Source organism: Sinohyriopsis cumingii, chromosome 15 (assembly GCF_028554795.1).
Source record: "Sinohyriopsis cumingii isolate HCF-2022 chromosome 15, ASM2855479v2, whole genome shotgun sequence".
NCBI lineage: Eukaryota > Metazoa > Mollusca > Bivalvia > Unionida > Unionidae > Sinohyriopsis > Sinohyriopsis cumingii.
In genome coordinates, this window is record NC_142975.1 from 91,675,449 (window position 1) to 91,691,373 (window position 15,925).

At 35.7% G+C, this 15,925-nt stretch overlaps 1 protein-coding gene across 2 annotated transcripts in view; it reads right to left on the minus strand.

Moving 5' to 3' along the window:
* Positions 1-10,327: 10,327 nt before the first annotated feature.
* Positions 10,328-15,925, minus strand: part of LOC149782298 (uncharacterized) — a 43,293-nt gene continuing 37,695 nt past the window's right edge. For both annotated transcript variants that reach the window (XM_089933685.1, XM_089933686.1), the window contains exon 3: positions 10,328-14,632. In XM_089933685.1, coding sequence (XP_089789811.1) covers positions 14,237-14,632 — 396 coding nt within the window. In that variant the 3' untranslated portion in view covers positions 10,328-14,236. The remainder of the gene's footprint in view (positions 14,633-15,925) is intronic.

Sequence of the window (15,925 nt, forward strand, 5' to 3'; positions counted from 1 at the left end):
GGTCGCAGTGAAGAATGTGTTGACCAAATCAGCTTCTTAAAACGTCATCATCATCATCATTATTATTATGATTAGTAGTAGTAGTAGTAGTAGTAGTAGTTATAGTAGTAGTAGTAGTATATCCAATGAAGCTTTTTATTTGCAAGATCTGTTTAAATTAAAAAAAAGTTCAGAACATTTGGAAATAATTTCGAATTGTATGCAATTTAATCGTTTTGTAAATGCCTGCCATAAGGAATATGATTTTGAGGAAAATAAGTCATGTTCTCAGTTATGTACAGTTATTTCACTTTGTGCAATGCTTGTTCTTGTGGCAAGGAAATATTCGTTTTTGGAATCAGTCATTCAGTATTGTCACTGTGCCTGAAGGAAGATAATGAGTTTCAGCAGAATAACTCGAAATGTACGAAATCTACAATTACTGATCATTGTGGATAGTTTGTAATTCAGGTTTGGGAAATTTCAGAGTATGAAGGTCAAAGATCAAGGTCATTGTGACAGAAAAAGAATAGTTTTATTCATAAATAACTCGATTTGTCCAAAGTCGACATTTACTAAACTTTGTGGATGGTTTGCACATAAGGATTGGAAGTACAATATCGATTTCAGGGTAGAAAGGTCAAAGGTCAGATCGCTTTGACTGAAACAAAATATTAAGATTAGTTTTACATCGTATATATGGAACAAGCCTGTGGATTGCATGCAGATGGGGTGAGAAAACAGCTATGGGACTTTGGGTCATGCGGTAGAGGTCACTCTTACTGAAAGAACATAACTGTTTTTATAATACTTTTAGTTCTTGACCACTTGCATTATGAAACTTTTGTGGAGTACATAATCTTAAGGTATTGAAGAGCATTGTTCATTTGTGATCAAGGATAAGAGTCAGTGTGGCTCAAAGGGTTTGTCATAATAACTTTTGTATCAGAGTGAGTTCCTTGATCTAAACGTGTCATTAGTTTGTACTTAGATTAAGGGATCCAGAGGTCAGAGGTCTTGGTCACGGTAATCTAATAAAAATAATGATTAATGCAGACTAAGTTTCTTATATGCATTGACCAAGATTGAGATATGTTGTTCAGTAATCTTCCAAGTCAACCATCAATATGAAAGTGTCTTGTTCTATATGACAGTGCTTTATGCTGTGGTACATTATTTATAGTATTTATGTTGCATAATCAAATGGGATGCAACAATGTAGCCACCTAATAGGAGGGAAGAGGGACTTTGTTCTAGAGAAGTGGTTTACATATTGCAAAATAAGTTCAATTCTTAATTTGTATGTATCTACAATAACGTAAATTTCACTCTTTATGGTTTGCAGCTATACAGTTTTCGTATATTTGGAAATACTCTTGACCACAATGTTATGTTTACTTATACATCGTGTGGAAAGCTTATGAAGATCGGTTCTTGCAGCGGCAACCTCGTCCACCTTCAAGGTTAGTGTTTCTTAAAAATTATTTTCTTCGCATTATAATTCTTGCACCAGGTAATAAAAACATTTTTTGCGTGCAATCCACTTACGATTTATACCTGCCAGTTTCCATAAACAAACATGTCTCTTGATAAAGAAACAAATATATGGGAAGGTGAAAAAGATTATGAACTGTTCAACACATTTTTCTTGAACGTGTCATGAATTAAGATAAGAGCAATTTAACATTGGATAGTTAGCGATTCAGGCTAAATTATACACCAAAAATGTTATTCTAGTATCACTGAGAAAAGTATTTCTTTTACTCAAAATCAGTATAAAGTAAGTAAAAATGTTTGTCAAATGAATGAATAATTACTAGTCATTGCAAACAAAGTTAGCTAAAATAGAATTAAACGTTTGTCAAATGAATAAGTAATTACTAGCCATTGCATGCAAAGTTAGCCAAATTGACTAATGTAATTAGAAGTAGAAGACGATAAGTACTATTTTACTCTGAAATGTTTTCCATAGGAAAAGTATTTCCATTTAGCAATAATTTAAGTAAAAAAAATATTAGTATCAAAATAATTTAACTGAAGACGGATTGGGTAATTTTGAGTAACTAAAGCTATGTAAATTTAAGTAAATGTTATGTTTATGCACAACAAAATTCTGATCTAGTTCACATTTTATTTACAAACATGTATATTTGGCTGAAGTGGCATTGAGTTTCCATTACTGGTCCATGAATTTGGTGCTTACCCCCTCTACCTCCATATCTATGATTGTTAATTCAGACGTACATAGAAAGTCATCCAGTACTCGTCAGACTAGAATGTCGGTTTGCATTGGCATTATTCACTACATGACGTTCCGTTTTAACCTTTGGAATGTTACGATACCACTTTCTATAAAAGGAATTGTCCAATGTCATCATTGCACCATGGCCATTACAAAATAATGGCCAATACTCTTCCTTTAGACACTCCAAGAGGGATGAGATACACGAAGGGCTTCCGGACAACCCTATTCTCACATTCAACACGTGCATGATCCTGTTTTCCTGTTTTCTAATGTGCAAGACTGGTGCAGGATAGCCCTGTTCTGCCTCACAGGTGACATATAACCCTGACTTTCTGACTAGTTTTACCTTCTACTGAGTGCGTTGTGTACATAAACCTCCAAATTTCAGTTACATACTGAACATTCTTTCACAATAATTAAGACAAGCATTAAATGTGAAACAGTTCAGATGCTGTGTATAACCATTACCGTATCAATTTCAACCGTTGTTTTTGAGATATTTTTGAACGTACTTTAAAGAGGACACTTTAAAGATTTCAGCTAAATTCACTTTTTAAGCTCTTCCTTAGGGTAAGCAAACTTTAAAAGATAAAACCCTATTCACAATTTGCCAACTTTATCTCGGCCCTCATTTCAGACATAAAATAATAAAAAAAAAACTGACATTATGATCCAGTGTAAGATAAGAAACTTCCACCCTCGGGATTATATTAACTCTACACAGCCCCGTGTCTAACAAATAATTCTGGTCATCGAGTGGAACTTACCTATTCCACTCCATGTGACAGATTATATCATTCCAACATTTGTCTCCCCAGAGAAACACAAAGAAAGAATGTTCTTTTTCTAGACTTAGGATCAAACACTGTATGACGAAATTATTTACGTAATTGTTGACTCAAACGAATTCACCGAGGAACTGGTGGCAACGGTTCCTTTTCTTTCATTATGGTCCCAAGCCTCCTTCCAACTGTAACACTAAATGTCATAAAGGAAAAAGTTACAACCTCATTTCCACAGAAATGTATCGAAAGCCTTCTCTATAGTCTGGAGAAATGCTTAGGGACAGCAGCACGTTCAGGACTTTGAGGTCGTCCTGGAGCTTACAAAACAATGTTTGCCGGGGACAAGAGTTCGCGAGGCAAAACAAGTCATCTATACCCCTCCATGTTTCATCCTGTAATTGTTATCATCTAGCATGCTTCATTTAGCGGCCTCCTTCAGTCTTTTAAAAGGGGGTTCTTTGTATCCATTTGCGCTTCTCTATTGTTTGACTCGTCTGTGGCCCCAATGATTGTGGTTCAGGGACCTACTTCATCTGTTGGTGGATGAAGTCAGGATATTAATCGAGAGAACGAAGTTTCTTAGCCCACATTTCCTTTGCCTTCAAACTTGAATAGTCTCAAGTAATCGGTCATGACGAGTTTTCGAGCAATGTTGCTAGCTACATCATCCAGGCTAGGAGTGCAAATGCAAATTGTAGAATTTTTTGTGATTGATACAGTAGGCAAATGCATTGCTCCTGGCTATTCCCCCTTGAGCCTAGTTGCAGTATTTTGCTTTCCTTTCTAGGCTTCAGAACGGTCATGTCCACTATTAAAGGATAAAGGGAATAGTCTTTCTGGTCCATACTGGTATTTTGAACATCAGAGACCAGTATATTGCTCGATGATGTCCAGGTCAACCTCTTGCGTTATTGGGGACTGTCAAAATCACCTTATGAACAACCGAGTGAAGTTTCCTTCCAGACACTTTCCCTTTAGAATGTTTTCTTTGGCACCTGTGAGGAGAATGAGCGATCGTCATTCACTGTCTATGGAAATGGCTTGTTTTGGTTCATCAATAATTCCGAATTCTTTCTCTTCTTTACCAACCAGGGTTTCTGAATGAGAATCACTCACTTGCCTTCAGTAGTTATAGAGATTCCAGTCTAGTTTGTATATGTGCATTGGATAACCGAGATAGGCTCTTGTGTTCAGTTAGGGCCTCGAGGTTTCATTTGGCTTCCTCAAAAGGAAGAAGGAAGTGTCAGATGCCTGTCTTCCTATCAATTATGAATTCCTCACTGAAAGGGACATTACTTGCATGAAAATTAAAGTCTATGAGTTAGATCTGTTGGTACATCTTGGATCTATTTTGAATCACAACTCTTTGGGTAATGCTTTTTGCAGTCTCACAATACCTTCGTTTACCGTTAACAATTGGTGGATAAAAGTGATGGTTCTTTTGGAACTGAAAATAACAGCGCACCAAGACCACTTTTACCGTACGTACACTTACTTTATACTAGTGTTGTAAAGACCATATGCCTCAGTCCTAACTAGCGAATTACGCAATGCAATATTATTAGGCTATGTTTTACTTCTATTAAAATGTGAATCGGTTCTAGAGCTACCAGTTTTAATAAGAAGATTGAATAATTGAGGTTCAACAAGGAGTATTAGTCTCGAAAAAGGAAAGTAATGCAAAAGTACCCGGTATATATCCATACTTAAACTAGTTTTACCCCTACAAGAATAAATTGTTCTTGAAAAAGACACATTAACTACAGAATGAAAAGATAACAAACTTCATTAATCAGTAATGATTCACAAATTATTACAACAATATAAATAATTAAGTTTCGAATAGCTTAAACAATGTTTTTGATTTGTTACGTTAGATCCAAGAAATCTTTTGAATAGGGAATTATAAAGGGTTAGCATATCTAGACATAACATATTTTTATTTTTAGAAAATTTAATAAGTGAAGTGTTTTGACTATTTATTTCTTTCTCAGGTCTTCGAACGGAACGTTAATGATGTATGAAGTGAACAGCAGTATTTACAAGGTTCTTGTGCAGGATGCAGACACTGGATTAACTATAGTGGTCCTTTTGTAGATATAAAGTCCAAAGAAAAAAGTATTAACGAGTTCAGTAAAATTGTTTTTCCTTTTGTCATTTATGACATTTTAAATTTTGAGCTAGAGCAATGTGATTGCTATCTCTATTTTGACTTGTCTCTTATTTGTTATGTTATGCAGATTGTATGTCAATATTAGCTCAGTTGTAGATCATCCAGCTCACAATCTATCAGGCGCAGGCAGTTTCCATAGCTGACCAGCCAGACAAGGTCGCCTGCCTCAATAGATTATATTGGGTATAACATGAAAACAAGGTTCTACACCCAAGTACAATATTCTTCTGAGCCTTCTTGCCCAAATGCCAAGAACCTTTTTTGACAACCAGCAGGAACATCGTCCTTCGGGTGAGAAACCAAACCTCCACTGAGACGATAGGAATTAGAGAATCAAATCTGCCAATCCCCACAAATTAACAATGGTATCCTTTGTACTTAAGGAATAATAGCATATATTACACAAATATGCTCGCCGTGATCAAATCCGACTATCGGGTTGGCCTGTCACGAGGTTTTCCTATTATTATCAGTGGATTTGGTCAAAAACTAGGCTAGCTTTACCTTAGAAACCCAATGCTTTCATCTACCCAAGTTTTCCAAGCAAGGCACAAGCATGATAAACGTTTGCTTATATCTAGAAATGTGTCTAACATACAAAAGTGCATTGATGATGGAAACGAAAGGTGGCCTCTTAAAATGTTTAAATAGTAAGTACAGACGTACAACAAAGAACTATGTAGATCATTATAAGAAAGTCAGGAAAGGTCATTTCCTATGAAAATTTATTAGATATAAGGGATTGGTTTCATTTCTGTTGGTATCCATGGTTACAAAGTTATTTTGCAGCAAATATGTCACTCAGTGGTGCAGATGATTATAAAGTATCGGTTGTTTTCTGGAAGCAGGAACAGTCTTTGCAAGAAGAAAGAATGATAGTATGTTCCGAAAGCACGAAAGGTATATAAACATATACCGTCTGCTTGCTAATATACAGTCAGCATACAGCTTGTCAATATAACTTCAATTAAAGAACCCACTAAAATATCGAACTTGACAAATCAGGGTTTCAAAAGTCATCTAAATCTCAAACATTTAAAGTAGAGACATGCAATGTTATATCCTTTACTTTAAAATGTAATATTAATACTTCAAGAGAACTAAAATTCATGTGCCATCATTATGTCTATAGCACAGGAATAATATGAAGGCGTCGTAGACGTATAAAGCAATTTAAGGCATTATTATTATCATTATTATTATTATTAGTAGTAGTAGTAGTAGTATCTTTATTTGGTATCAGGGCTAGAGACCATTTGTCCTTTACACATTTACTTTACATTTGGGTGATTAAAATGCTAAATTATGTATGAAACTAACAAGGAGAGAATTATCGAAACATGAAAATGTGTTATGTGACCTATTTAGTTACTTATGCTTTGTTGTTGGGGAAAGGGTTAATTTTCAAACTGTTCTTAAAATGGGCCACACTAATTCATATCTACTTACAATGGACAGTAGTAATTCAGACAACCATGATCTACTATTTCACAGGTAATCATCATGTCATCTTTCTTTGGAAATGTAATGTAGTTCAGGTTGTTTGGCATACATTGTTTAATTTATAACAGACAAGGGATTCAGTTTTATTTTAATACACTTTAATTGTCAGCCATATTAGTTCAACGTGAGACAGCAAAACAAAAAGGATTATGAAAACAACATGGATTATGTCAACTTTTAATATCTAGCAGGAACTCATTGACCTCTATGGGGTTCGTAACTGCCGTTTCCAAAACAGAACTAATGTCCCAAAGGTATAAGTGTGCATTATTAAGTTTTGAGTTATATCGCCTGTGCTTACAGTTCATCATATTATACTTCTGAATTATTAAAATCTGCGTTTCCCATGTTCACAGTAGGATTGCATAATGCTCTTTTACACCGTACTTCAAATTGGTCTAACTTACATAAAAATACATATATTGACTGCACTGCTGTACGGACGAGAGGTCTAGATAAGAACGAAGATGGCAGAACATTTGAAACGTTGATCTATCATGCATTTTGTGTCCCAAGATCAATTCATGTTGTGAAGGCTTGCATACTAAGAAACAACCACGAACCAACGGCAACATATATAGGAGTGAAATCATTAATAGCTAGCATGCACAAAAGCCTTCTCCACCACATGACCTTACACATAAATCATGTGCGAATGTAATATTTAAGTATGAATATGAACTTTTTCACTCCCCCTTGTGGTGACAAAAAGTGGAAATACTATATCAGATCAATGTACTGCTATAGCTTCTTATCTTTATGCTTATTGATCACAATAAGCTTTGTGAAATACATTATACGGACATTGTTCTCTTTGTATAATAACATATTGCTTACAGAATGTATTTCAAGAGTGCTTTTGTGTGTAACAGTATATATATATATATATATATATATATATATATATATATATATATATATATATATATATATATATATATATATATATATACATAGAGATATATAGATATATTTATATATAAATAAATAAATAAATAAAATATATATATATATATATATATATATATATATATATATATATATATATATATATATATATATATATATATATATATATATATATATATATATATATGAAATAATAGCCAGGATTGAATCGATTTCAGTTTCTGTATCTGATAAGGTAAAACCACTGAAATACTTGACTGACAAAATTTGCAATTGACAATGTTTTCACATATATTTGTATGTCTGCCGTCAGTCAACTGAAGCAACTCGCTCGAGAGCGTGTAATATGAATACTAAGTGGTATCCGAAAAGTTAACATACGTGAGTCATTAGGCCCCATAAATGAATCACAGCCACTTCCCCAGATGAATCCCAGCCCCTTGTTATGGAAACGTTAACAGTGCATCAACTGAAACAATCCGCACGAGCATAAAACATCAATTCCAAAAGGCACGAGAAAGGCCGGCCTAGTAGCGCTGTGTGTTTTTACAGTTGCACTGCGTCTGACCGTGAAAGAGCTTCGTGCAACAGCAATGAGATTAAATATCAAAATTCCTCCACAAGACGGGCGGGCATTGTATGCATAGTTGAGGATGAGCAAAACCAACAACGTATCACAGCCGATTATCGCCGTCGAGTCAGTTGACTTTGCTCATTAACAAAAATATCCAAACTTTAAGCTGCATAAGATCCCTCGTGATCTTCAGGATTACCGGGTGATTATTTCAGCTGAATAGAACCAACACAAATGCGCAGTAAAACCTCTATCAAATATGCGTCCAGGAATTGCATCAGCTATACAGCACGTGTGTCAGACAGTGTTGCCTTCAAGATTTAAGACTCACATTTTTCACAATGTCGATTTCACATTGCCTTGCCCTGTAACCAGAGAGCATTGCACTATCGTTAACGTCAAGGCTATGGTTTCATAGTGATGCCTTTGTCATCTTGAACCATAAATACAAGGAGATCATTAATGGTAAAACTTGTAAAAGTTATGTAAAGGGTCCTAGAGAAATTTGAAAAATACTCTAGAGGAGGTACTTATTGGATGCTTCCCAGATGCCCAGATTTATCCATAGACACTTTTGAACGGCTTGAGTTACTTACCACCACCAAAGTGTGTACAATCACAGTAAGTGACAAACATAAAAAATGATGAAAACCCGGTGTTCTAAAGGGCAACCGCAAAATTATATACAATACCTGGCAGATCGTAATTTGGTAACAATGAATTTCCTGTACAGGTATTTGACAATACTTTAAAAAGTTTGAACAACTCAGCCTTGCTATTTAACGTGTTCGTCTGGAACAAAGGTATTTATGCGAAACGAGTATTTACCAAGAACAGCTATCGTTGCTGAGCGCCCTGGTTGGCTCAGAGGCAAAGCATCGTTAGGGGTGGATAAAAAATATTTTCAGATTTTCGGACCGACAATATGAGTATAAGGGGACAATATTCCTTATCGACGCTGCATGTGTGTATTTTGCACGTATGGGCTGCTTGACATCCACACCATTTACAATGGTGGAAACGGTGAAAATCTTCTGCGGACAATAATACCAGAACCGGGAAAAACATTTTGAAATTTAATGCGGTGTAACGTAAAATGGAAGTTCCGTAAGTTCCAGCTATGTTCAGTTAAACACAAATCAGACTGTTGAACAAGTCCCGTGAAATGTGACGGCGCGACTGAGCAAGCAATGTTGTGTCGTAGCCATGACTCGTTTAAGATGTCTATAAAAATGCCCGAATTTACCGCGAGTTGGATCCGACAACAGCGCTCCTTGCCCACATAGATGATCATGAATAAGGATGATATTCATCAGCTTTCAGTAGCCTATCTTTGTTGGATCTGCTACGAACCTTTCAGCGTCCCGTCAGAGATTTACAGTAGGGTTTCAGTCGTCACCAAGAAACAAAAACTGTTGATTTTTTCCAAAGTCAATGAATCTCCTACTATTGACGTGCATTATCTGAATGATCAAGAGAAACGAGAATATTGTTCCTAGGTCACACAAAAACAGGCGTGATCTATGTAACACGGCGACATGCGCACATGTTTAAATTACTCAAAGACAACTGCAGAATTATGATATTTCGTGGCTTTGATGTTCACGGCCTCGCAATTATTCATTGGACTTGGCGTGACACCGACTACTTGTGGGATGAGGATGGAAATGTGTTCGCGGCGGTAACCTAGGACCAGTATTGTTTCTCCGCTACTGATTGGACCGGAACTTCAGTCGCGAAGAAAATATTGCGTAGGCCTGGATGATGAAATCGGCTAGCGATGCCATAGCAGAGGCTGCTGACTGACGTCGCAAAGCCACGCTCGATCAACTGAGTAAATGGATGCAGGCCAAAGTAAAGGTATTAAAGATATCTTACAGTCGCAACATTACGCACAGGAAGACATGACAGAGGGCTTCGAACAAGCATTTGCAGCGCTGATCAAACCAATAAAAGAAAGACCTCATAGGCTGCGGAATAAGTAAACAGAGTCCCAATTACAGCTGTCTGAACAAGGGAACAGAAAGACATGCTGATCCGATCAGGCATGCGCCAGAACAATTAGCGCAAATTAAAAATAAAAGGTCAGAGGACATGCAGGAGAATGGTGAAGAGGGACTTGCGAATGGTCTACAACAAGAACCAACTGAGTACCAAAAAAAGGTTTGATTTTTTTTATTAAATCAAGATTTTTTTAGCAATTGACATTTTTCAGTTGTAAGTTGTTTAATTGAAATATGAATTGCAGTGAAAAATATTTTATTTTAATGCAATTAAAACTCATTTATGTAATTTGAATTTTAAACTTAAATGTACCTCTTCAGGCTCAGCTAAGCTGATCTCTTTTTTGCCTGCTTGTACTTACAATATGCTATGGAAATTCACATAAATCGGATTCATGAATTTTATACTGGCATTATCTAGATCTCAGAGCTGACGGGAACAGATTTAAATTGATTTTATGCAAAGAATTTTTAGTCTTCCACCACAATACAAAGGCAAGTGTCATTTTAAAGATACTTTGAGTATTCTGCAATTCATTAAGCACACACTTAGTGTATTCTTTTTTCAACTTTCTCTTGGAGAGAGATTTTCTACACCTTTTGTACAGTAGTATTATATCTGTAAAGGAAAGTTACCAGATATTTGGAATCAAATATTCAATGTTATATAAATGTTTTAACAACACATATGGATGTGCTGTTTTTACTATTATCCAGTTTTTATGACCAGATCCTTGGTGATATTTGATTATACACGTGTAAGTTATTTGAAAGTTTGCGAGAGTATTTCGTGTCGTGAGTCATCGTTTGGTTATGATGTTGCTACACTTCATCCATTTGTCTATCCGTCTATACATTCCATTTTCATATTTGCTCAAAAAACGAAATGTAATGTACAGATTGAGCTTTAAAATATCTTGATCACGTACAATTATCAACTGTCTTTTTAATTTTTAGTCTGTCAGTATTTGATATGCTTGCCCCTGTTCAACTGAGATTTTGTACCAAATTGTCCTTTTCTGTTCAGCAAGTCCATCCATGCAACCTTCTATCATGCTCCTGTTAGCAAAACTGGTGTACATGTTTTATTTATTACCATGAATTTATTAAATATTCTGGTCATCGCCGGAAGATATGCATACAGCCAAATCACTTTACTTCTGCCATATCTGCTAGAGTAATTTCGATTTTTGTCTGGCAACTGAATTTATTATTGGAGGGAATCTTGTGGAGTCAAAGGTGAAGCTCACAGTGACTAAAGATGAAAATTTGTTTCCACATAATAACATTAATTCCAGATGCAGGAAGTTATGGTTGTTCAGTTGGTAGACCATCATACACGTAATTCAAGTTTTACTGGTTTAATACTCGGCAAGGCCGACTATGGTTATCTGTCTTTAGTGTTTTTGGGAAAGGCTTTTAGCCCCAAATTTATCTTCATCATATAGTTAAAAACTAACTGCAAGTACAATTAAAAACTAGCCAACCATGAAATATCACATACCTGGACCAGTTGATGCATTTATTTTATTTTCTCTATGTGTATCCATCTTTGGGTCATGTGAGGCATCCCTGTATTTATTTGCTTACTGCTTTTGAGGGAATTTCTACACTGATGAATAGGTATTCTAGTTTATTTCCAACCACCACCCCACACCTAGTTTAGTTTTATGCATGTAGTTTCAAGATCCCTTAAAATGGTATTATGATATTTGGTGTGTGGTTTATGGTTATATAGCACATATTATTTCATACCATCGGGTTCTATATTGGCATGTGATTTGATTACCGGTTGTTTTGCAAGTGATCTACATGGTCATATTTGTTCATATACACACTATATATAGGTCAAATTGCATTTACGCACCTCATGCACACACAACTTGGCAGAGGTAGCTGCTTTTAAAGCACCTTTTGAGGCTGTGCAGAAATAAATGGGGAAAATGAGAGTCCCGGCTGAAAAATCCATTCCCATGGAGAAAGAACAAAAAGACACAAAAAATGGTTGAGGAGTTTTTGCTTATAGTCCGAGACAGAAAAGTACACAAAATTTATAGGAGACCTGCTAAAGAGTAAGACGCTACAATTGACAAATGTATTGAAGATATACAGCAGCATTTGAACTACATTGATGGATATGAGGCTGGGATAGAATTCATCTATGATTATTTGTTGACACAAGCCACAGTTGAAGTCAGGATTCGACCTACAAGTGAGAAAAATACTTCTGCAAGGATATTGCGAGGTTTGTACGACATGTTTCGTGATGCAGATACTATAGCACATTTACAACGGTCTTTTTATCAACTGGGTGAGAAATTCAACATTCTCTGCAGATAGTTTATCTTGTTCTGATGACAGTGGTTGACAGAGTCACGACGAATAATCGAAAATACAGACCTAATGCTTAAAGAAAACTTTATTCATGGAGTGAAGGATTTTCAGTTTCGCAGAGACATGAGGCGATATACCTTGGAACATCCAAGTTTAACGTTTTTGAGTTCAGAGAGATTATGCTACGATGAACAGAAGATGAAAAAATGGAGCTGAATCTCGCTATTCGCTGCAATAAACATATGTTATGAATGGCCCAGTCGCCTGGAAAGAATCTACCTTTCAAGAGGATATTCTCCAAATGCTCACGAGTCAGCAAGAACTACTGCATATGCAACAACAACTTGATACTTTGTCAAAAGTTTTAAGTGAAGACTATAAAAATAAAAAATAAATCAGTAAAAGTGAACAGGAACGGATAAGAAAGGTTCTTAATTTTGGCTGTGGCGGAAGCAGTCACAAGATTAAGGAATGTGCTTCCAAGCAAAGCAAACCTCCACGGATAGGGTACATTAGAGACAAAAATCTCTTGAAATCTATGCCACTGAAGCAGAAGCCCATGAATCATGAAGGGAATTCGTTACATGGATACCTCCTGCAGCGTGAAGTCAAGCATCAGGAGAAACATACGAAGAATCACCTTATCAGCGGCATAAACGCATATAAAAAGCTATCGGAAAATGTCGGGAGATATAAATAATGGTAGAAGCCCAAGCTATTGTGTATTTGATAGATACTGAATCTCAAGTCTCAGAAGTGGCTCTGAGTTTCTTCAGAAAGCTTTGAAGAAAGAAACCTAAATTAATAAACGTAACAAAGTGGATGAGAATCACAGCAGCAAGCAGTCCGGAAATTCCTTTTATGATACATCTAAAGGGAGCTACAAGTCTTTGACCAATAACTTCCAGGGACAGTTGTGTTCAGTTTTAATACTTTTCTGGAATTTTATACATCGAATATTCATTATTTATGAAGATAAACATGGTAGAAAGGTACATATAAAATATATAGGTATGGCATATATCTTGTTGTTATGAATGATTTTCAGTAAGAATGTTTTCCACTCATGTTTGGAAAGAACTGTCACTGTAGCGTTATCAATTTCTTCAGGCTATTGGGCGGAGCACATGGAGTCGCTACCGCATAATGCCAACTACTTTACGTATATTTATTTATAACCGTCAGAATAGAAGTAGAATTGAAGCTGAGAAATATTTTGACTCGCCTTGTTTCTTTATGGTTTCGACCTGCTACATTAGGTAGAAAATCATAATAATATACAATATTAAGGTTACTTCATTTTTATGAGAAAGTGTGAACTTTTTCCTGAGCAATACTACACTCTTAAAGTCGTGCAATATCGATCGTTTCCATACAAATGCAGTGAAGTATAAAAATAGCTCGTTTTGTTTGGAAATATGAATATTTTTAAGGTCGTATTATGATATATAATCGTTTATTAAAATAAAATGTCATATATGAACTGTTGATGCATGTTTGATAACCATCAATGTTCGCTCCGTGACAAAATGTTCAGCTCCCTGACAAAAACTTACTTCTTCTTCTGCTCTTCCTCCGTCTATTAATAAACTCAAACTATCAATAATGGCGATGAAATTTATTTTTCATATGCAACAGTACATTGATGTTCTTTTCTTTTCTTCCAGTTCACTTTCATTATAGCATATTTTCATCCATAGTCTGCTATCTATTCTTATAATATACAACATTTCATTCACACACTGCATTACCTCCTCTCTCATTGTATCTTGGCCATTTGTTTTGTTTATTGCTAATGCACTGAATAAAATCATGTTCCACACAGGATGGATTTGCAACTTCCACGTATGATATGGTATACTTTTGCAATATTCTGTCATCGTCAGGCAGATATCTGAAATGATCGTCAATCGCTTGAGTTCCCCTAAAATTAAGATGTGTCATAAGTCGCTCCCTTATGTTTTCGTTAGATTTGCCAATATATATTGCTTCATTGCCATGGAAGATGGCATATATACCTCCAGTCCCTGGTGGGGGTAGATTTATTATGTTCAGCTCTCCGGCGTCATTTCTACGGAATACATCTCTTCTTTGTTCAAATAGATCGTTACAAAGGTTGCGACGGCACTGGAATGAAAGATAATATTTTCAAAGCTTTAAAGGTGCAGCCTGTTAAATTATATATGCATTCATTCTTCCTTCGTTTTATTATACTACGCTGTATTTATTCTTTTTTTTCTACTGGTTCTCATGGTAGGTTGTATTTTATATGGTATGCTTTTTCAAATGTGTTCTTTTGTAGAATTATTGCACGAGACAAAGTCAAGTTTATCATTTACACAACTATTAATGAACATGATGGCTTGCTCAATTGTTTCACACACGATAGCTTTGGACTTTCTCTCAAAAGCGCTAGAATTGTACCTAGTAAGAAAATGGTGACTTGTAATGATGCTGTTTTTATTGCTCTCCTTATGACAGTGGGTACATTATTTTATAATAATGTTTAGTTGGCTTTTGCTTTTACCTTTCATATGATGTTAAATTACGAATCTAGTGTTCACAATGTATTGTAAATGCTTATAGTCTTTATATTATCGGAGACATTAAGCTGAATCCAAGCCAAATGTCATTATCTCTTTAGATGTGTGTTTTCCGTAGGACTTTCAAGACTGGACAATTCTACATCATTTTTGTCGAGTTAATCTCATTATCTTCTACAGAACCTTCACAAAGTTCAAAACACTCGGATCATCCTTAGAATACGAAGAACTGGGAACACCCCCCCCCCTGCTCGGCAGCATTCACTGGCTATCCATTTGATTCAGAATCCAACACAAAATCTGTTGATCATGCTACATTTCGTTGACTGGCACCAGTCCAATATACCTATCGGACCTCACCAATATGTGCACTCCATCAAGCAATTTGCGCTCATCTTCCAATACTCGTATTCTCATTGTTCCCACTGTTAAAATGTAATCATAAGGACAGGGCCCAGCTATGTGGAATGAACTGGCCATTGATCTTCAATAAACTGATCTCATTCAAACGTTTTGTAATTTCATGGTGTTTCTCTTTGTAATCTTGTTGTTGTATATATGTTTTGTGTGTTATCTAAGCGCTAAGAGCTTTCAAAAAATAGGAGTTTTACTATGTCCACATTATTATTATTATTATTATTATTATTATTATTATTATTATTATTATTATTATTATTGCACTGTTATTGCCGAGTGGAATGAAAGACTCAAAATCTTTATCACACTACGTATGGATGAAGGATCTTGGTCGGCGACTTAACCGGCACAACAAATACAAGGGCAAAATATTTCCGTGCAGACGTTCTATGCATGTCTTTAACCCTCTAGAACTGCTCATCGGTCACGACTTTTACTTCGGCCGTATTAGTGAACAACC